The 6,670-nt window shown below is 52.6% G+C and overlaps 2 protein-coding genes across 2 annotated transcripts in view; both read left to right on the forward strand.

The window, feature by feature from the left end:
- Nucleotides 1–882: 882 nt before the first annotated feature.
- The window catches only part of C5ar1 (complement component 5a receptor 1), a 7,693-nt gene continuing 1,905 nt past the window's right edge, over nucleotides 883–6,670 (forward strand). Inside the window, exon 1 of the mRNA XM_005413864.2 lies at nucleotides 883–971. Coding sequence (XP_005413921.1) covers nucleotides 969–971 — 3 coding nt within the window. The 5' untranslated portion in view covers nucleotides 883–968. The remainder of the gene's footprint in view (nucleotides 972–6,670) is intronic.
- Nucleotides 891–6,670, forward strand: part of C5ar2 (complement component 5a receptor 2) — a 20,598-nt gene continuing 14,818 nt past the window's right edge. The window contains exon 1 of the mRNA XM_013509539.1: nucleotides 891–971. The gene's annotated coding sequence lies outside the window, so the exon portion shown is untranslated. The remainder of the gene's footprint in view (nucleotides 972–6,670) is intronic.

A 6,670-nucleotide genomic window follows, 5' to 3' on the forward strand; every position in this document is an offset into this window, starting at 1 on the left:
CACCATCACCAAAATCCTACAGTGAAGTGATTTGATCTGGCTCTCAGGCGCCCTCTTGAGGCCAGCGGCAGAACAATTCCTGCAGCGCTCGAAGCTTAGGGAGCATTTCTTGGGGACACTCTCCAAACGTGGGTTCAGAAGAGCAGCGGTGGCCTGCGGTGCAGCTTTGGCGATAGAGCGCGGCTGAGCCCGTGCCAGGCCCTGGGTTCCATGCCCACTACTTACAAAAAAGAAAGAAAACAAAAGAAACCAAAAAAAAGGCAGAACACAGGGCCGGGGACGTAGCGCAGAGCACAAGTGTCTCCCTGGCAAATGCAAGGTCCTGAGTTTGATTTCTGGTACAAAAACAACAACAAAAAAAGGCAAAACATTTATGAGATATGGAGCGATTTGTAAGCCAGCGGCTGCTGCTGGTGCGGGTGCCTTCTGACTACCTCAAGCCTCTGGGAAGATTTAACAGCAAAATTAAAAAAAAAAAAAAAAAAAAGATTTAACAGCAAAGCCCCAAGTCAGCTCCCACCCACACACCCTGCCTGACCCTTCTGTGTCTCACAGCAATCTGGGGCGAGTGCGGGTCACAGTCTCCGTTCTAGGGCCCCAAGCCAGGCCCACTGGACCTCTGAGCTTTTCTCCCCCGGAAGCACAGAGTGCTAGGAGAGAGTGACACCCTTTCCTGGGGAAACTGAGGCGGCGGGGTCCGAGCCTCGGCTCTCCGCTGGGTTCTTCCCTTCCTGGGCCAGGGCTTCCTCTGCTAACCCAGAGGCCCTCTCTCGGCGGCAGGGCGTCCTGTGCGTGGGCCCCACCCAGCGCCCTGGCCTGGTGTCCTATGGGCACCAGTGACGCTGCGGGGAAGAAAGCGCAGTAATTTCCTCCTCTATCTGCATCTGCCCATGGGGCTTTAAAACCACAGCCACTGAGCAGGAGTGACCTCTGGCCACACGGAGCCCAGGACCCTAAGATCCCAGGACATGGTGAGTGGGCCCCTTTCTCTGTCCCCTCCTCTCTCCTTCTTGGATAGCTCTCCTTTCCTTCCTCCTTCATCCTGTCCTCTGTGTCCCCTCCGTCCTCTTGTCCCCATGCCAGTCTCTCACCCTCCAGGGATGGCTAGGATGTGACCAGGCACGGTGCTACAGGTCTGTAATCCTAGCACTCCAAGAGGCTGAGGCAGGAGGGTTGCAAGTTGGAGTTCAGCCTGGGCAACTGAGCAATTTAGCCAGACCCTCTCTCAGAATTAAAAATAAAAAGGAGCCAGGCCTGGGGGTGCACACCTGTCATCCCAGCACTTGGGAGGCTGAGGCAGGAGGATTGTCACAAATTTGAGGCCAGCATGGGCTACATAGTGAGACCCTGTCTCAAAAAAAAATTTTAATAAATAAAAAGGCCAGAGATGTGACTCAGTGCAGGTTCAATTCCCAGTACCAAAAAGAAAGAAGAAAGCTGTGAAGGGGTGATAAGAGCTCCAGCCACCTCATAGAACTGGGACCCCAGAAATTCCCCCCAGCAGGAAGCCCTGGAGCTGGGTCTCCGAGATGCTTCAGAACGCTGCAGTTGGGCTGGGGCGTGGCTCCGCATCGGGGGCCCTTGGCTGGTGTGCGCCAGGCCCTGGGTTCCATCCCCAGCACCAGAAAACTGAACAAAATTCTTCCAGGGGCGGAATCCAAAAAGAGCCTTCTGGCAGGGCCAGGGCTGGGCAGGGTCAGCCGGAAGCGTGGACAGGCCACTTGCGGGGGTTGCAGATGACCTGCACTGTGAGTGTGGGGAAGCCGGCAGGGGCGGGGCGCCTGAGGTCCCAGGGCAGTGGCTGACCGGGCTGCTGTGGGTGCCGTGCATCCGGGAGGAAGCCGAGCCCCGAACAACGGCACCTGCATCCAGGAGGCACTGGCCTCGTTCGTCTGCCAGAAAGAGGAAACGGAAGGAGCCCGATGCCCAGCTGGGGCGCGGTGTTGCTTCACTCCGTTCCACCCTTCGGGCCCCCTTGGGCAAGCAGGCGTTCAGGTGGGGCGGGCCAAGAGCCGCCACTTTTGCTTCATTCCCTAAGTGGTGGCAAAGCGCCAAAGGGAGCAGGTGTGTGTGTGTGTGTGTGTGTGCGTGAGCACTCCTGTAGTCCCAGTACTTGGAGGCTGAGGCAGGAGGATTGCTGTGAGTTGGAGGTCAGCCTGGGCTACATAGGGAGACCCTGTCTCAAAATAAACAAAGAGGGGGCCCACAAAACCCCAAAGAGTATTTAGAACACAGCTACGCTTCCTGCCCAGCCCAGGGCTTCTGAGTGCTTGTTGTTGCCCCCAGTTTGTGATGGCCCCGTTCAGAAACAGGCTAGAGATGCCCAAGAGCAGGATACAAAATCAGCAGTGATTTTGTGTAGTGTTCCGCACACCCAGACAACTGAATGCTGCCTGGACATGTAGCTGAGGAAGCTTGTCCTTTCCAGGCTTCCATGCCCTAATCTAAAGTGAGGCTATCCAGGGACGTAGCTCAGTGGCATAAACGCTTGCCTGGCAAGCCTGAGGTCATGAGTTCAGATTCCCAGTACCAAAATAAATAAATAAATAAATAAAATAAAGTGAGGATAGTAAGAAATATCCTGGGTCACAGGCCGGCTGAGGGAATGACGGGAGACAGAACCACAGAGCTCTTGCAGCTGTGCCTGGCATATGGTTGTGTGTCACATGGCTATCATTCCCCCTCTTGCAAATAGCAATGTGTGTCACTTATTACTGTTTTGTTTCGTTTTACTTTCCTTCTTTTTTTTGAAATGGGTTCTTGCTATGCGATCCAGGCTGGCCTTGAACTCGTAGTGATCCCCCTGCCTCAGCCTCTTGAGTGCTGGGATTACAGGCGTGCGCCACCACTCCTGCTTTATTCATTATCTTCCGTGCTGTTTTTCTCATGAATAACATCTGATATTAACGAGCATTTATTGAGTGCTTTCTGCATACCAGGCATTATGCTAAGCACTTTACATCAACTCCTCTCGAGTTGTATAACCAACGCAGAAGGTACTGCATCCTTGCCTCTTTTTTTGTGGTGCTGGGGATGGAGCCAGGGCCTCATGTCTGCTAGGCAAGGCTCACCTTTGAGCCACACCACTGGCTGCAAATACTCATGTCTCTCTAGGGAATTGGATCCTTTTTATCAGCCATATAATATTTCAGTAGAGAATTTCATCCCTGTCCATAAAGGTTTAGGTTCTTTCCACTATTTTATCTTTAAAACCAAGGCTCTACCTCTACTTGGAGCTTTGGGCCTGTTATGGTTTGTGTCTAGGTGTCCCCCCAAAGCTTCATTCAGTGATGGGGGGGCTTCTGCAGAGGTGGCTCTGTCTAGAGTGTGTGACACTGGAATTAACTCATGGTGTGACTCTAGGATCAAGGGCTCTAGGATTAAGGGTGTGAGTGGTGTACCCTGAGTAGCCTGGATAAAATATAAGGGACAGAAAGTGCTGCGGTCATCCCTTGTTGCTTTGCTGTCTTCTGCCCACCATGAACTATTTCTCCTTTGCCATCCACCCTGTCTTGAAGCCATCTGACTACAGACTGAAACTTCCACAAACTGTGAACCAAATAAACCTTTCCTCCCTTAATTTGGGTGTCAGGTGTTTTAATAGACACTGTCCTCTGTGGTGTCAGTGACTCCTTCCCAGCTAGGGTGCAGAGGTTGAAATCTCTGTGTGTCAGAGAGGATGAGCCATTGTGTAGCCCAGGCTGGCCTCGAACTCACAGTAATCCTCCTGCTTTAGCCTCCTGAGTGCTGGTCTTACAGGTGTGCACCACCACCCCCAGCTTCATTTCATTTTCTTTCTTTCTTTCTTTCTTTCTTTCTTTCTTTCTTTCTTTCTTTCTTTCTTTCTTTCTTTCTCTGTTTCTTTCTTTCTTTCTTTCTTTCTTTCTTTCTTTCTTTCTTTCTTTCTTTCTTTCAGGCTGACCTTGAACTCACTTTGCAGCCCAGACTGGCCTCAAACTCACAGTGATCCTCCTGCCTCAGCCTCCGGAGTGCTGGGATCACAGGCGTGCACCACCATGCCCTGTAAGAGCTTCATTTCTTTTGCATGAGTTCTATGACCCTCCAACCTCACCTTAGCCACCTGCTGGCCTTGGTGACCTTCTCTAACTTTTTTTTTTTTTTTTTGGTACTGTGAATTGAACTCAGGACCTTGCACTTGCCAGGCAGGTGCTTGTGCTGCTGAGCTATCTCCCCAGCCCGACCCTCTCTAACTTCAAGGCCTTCCCTCTTACTGTGGGCACATCTACGGCAGTGCACACCCCGACTCCCGCCCGGCTGCTGGTCCTGTCCCCCTCAAAGACACTTTGTTGAGGCTTTGTTGGCCCCAGGGCATTGCCCTCCGCTCAGCTGGCTGAGCATACGCAGCGCCTCCCAACTTCCCTGGAACTCCTGGAGGCAGGCGTTGCTGCGGGGGTTAAAGGAAACGGGGGAGGACGGCTTTCTCCAAGCCTGGCCATTGCCCGCTGCTCCGCGGGCACCATGACCTCTCTTTCACCTTCCTCACTGACCCGTCCGTGTGTCCTCAGTGACTCCACTTGGGCTAAGCCATTGCTGACCCTCACCTCACCAGGACCATTCCAGTCTCTTCTTTCCAGCTTCCAAAAGTGCTCTTCTTAATTTGTATTTTTAATTTGGAGACAACGTCTTGCTAAGTTGCCTCGAACTTGTGATCCTCCTGCCTCAGCCTCCGGAATAGCTGAGATGATGAGCATGTGCCACTGTGCCTGGCAGAGGCTCCTATTAAAATGAGCCTGAGTAGCCAGGGGTGGTGGCACAAGCCTGTAATCCCAGAGGTGGGGAGGCTGAGGCAGGAGGGTGACAAGTTTGAGTCTAATGTGGGTAACTTAGTGACTTAGCCAGAACCTGTCTCAAAATTAAAAAAAAAAATTATAAAAAGAGCTGGGGATGTTGCTTGGTGCAGAGGCTCTGGGTTCAATACCCAAACAGCCTGCCTTCTAATCGGGTTCCCTCCAGCCCTCCTCCCCGCCTCACCAGGGAGAGCCTCTGTTACAAGCTTCCAGGGCTGGTGTGTACTCGAACACAAACACACCCTCGCCGAGAGAGGTGTTTCCCCTCTGTCGACAACGTGTTTGCCCACACTCTGTCCTGGTTTTCCTCCGTTACCTCAGTGTGGGGAGGGTTTTTCTTTGGCGGTCTCCCCACACCAGTAAATTAACTTCCTTTTTTGTGTGTGACTGGGGATTAAACTCCGGGCCTTTGCACTAAGCTACATCCCCACCCTTTTAAAAAATGTTTAAATACAGAGTCTGGCTAAACTGCTAAATTGCCCAAGTAGGCTCAAACTTGAGATCCTCCTGGCTCAGCTTCCCCGAGTGCTGGGATAACAGATGTGCACCATCACACCTGGCCCCTCATTCTTTTTGATGGTTGTGTAGTATTCTGTGGTCTAGTTGGGCCATGCTGAATTCAACTGGTCCCCTCTTGCTGAGCATGGCAGTTAGTGCCAGCTTTTGTCGGGACCCCGTGGCGGCCCGCACTGGGAGAGCGCTTCGCATCTGGAAGATCCTGGAAGCGGCAGTGTGCTGGACTCTGCGTGTTCTTTTCTGGTCTCGTGAAGTCAGCAGACCGAAGGGACAGGGTGAGGTCACGCCAGGAAGTGTGTTTGTAAGCTGGTGACAGTGAGAGTGGGGTAGGGACACCCCCTTTGCCTTCTGGGTCTGAGTCATCCTGCAGCCGGGGACGGCCCAGCAGGGGTGACTGTCAGCATCCTGGGATACCTCTGAGGGGACGTTCGAGACCATAATGACCTGCCGGGCCCAGAGTGGCCCATGGGAAGGAAGGAAGCCAGGGTGCGGGGCTGGGCGGTGGGGTGGTGCCCGAGGGGCTGCTGGCCCAGGGAAAGTTTTCATGCATCTCAGCTTTCTCTTTGAAAACTTCCAAAATTTCAGAAAAATTACAAGAACAGTACAAAACCTAGGTGTGGTGGTGCACACCTGTAATCCCTGCCCTGGGGAGGCTGAGGCAGGAAGATCGCCATGAGCCTGAGATCAGTCTAGACTATATAGTGAGTTCACTGCCTGTCTGAACTACAGAGCGAGACCCTGCCCCTACCAAAGAAAACAAAAAGAGAGTAGAAGTTTCATATACTTTTAACCTAATGTCTTCAAATTTCATCTGTCTCTCCACTATTGGTCTACTGAGCTGTCCTCTGTCTGTCTGTCATTCACGTCTGTTTATACGCATCTACTTCCTCTCTGCCTAGCATCTATTTACCACTGTCTATGTGGCCCCCACCACCCATCAGTCCACCCCCATCTTTTTCTGATGTTTTTGTGAGGGAGGGTCAGGCCCAGTGCCCCTGCAGCCGCTGAGCCCTCAGCGTCGTTGCCATGATCAAGGATGTCACCTCCAGGAGCCTGGCGGTGATGGATGTCGGGACGTCACCGCTCGACAGGACACTCTTGTGTCCAGCCTGCCCGTTGCCCCCGTGACACCTTCTAGGATGGGTAGACTTCCTGCTTGGGCTCCATACAGGATCCCCCGTGTGTGCGGTCCACACTGACTTTCTTTTTTGTTTAAATTCACATAATCTAAATTCACCAGTTAACCGGGCATGGTAGCACATGCCTAGAATCCCAGCACTTGGGAGGCTGAGGCAAGAGGATCACTGCAAGCTGGAAGACAGCTTGGGCTATAAAGTGAGCTCAAG

This window comes from Chinchilla lanigera, unplaced genomic scaffold (genome assembly GCF_000276665.1).
Source record: "Chinchilla lanigera isolate Chin_1 unplaced genomic scaffold, ChiLan1.0 scaffold00173, whole genome shotgun sequence".
Taxonomy (NCBI): Eukaryota; Metazoa; Chordata; class Mammalia; order Rodentia; family Chinchillidae; genus Chinchilla; species Chinchilla lanigera.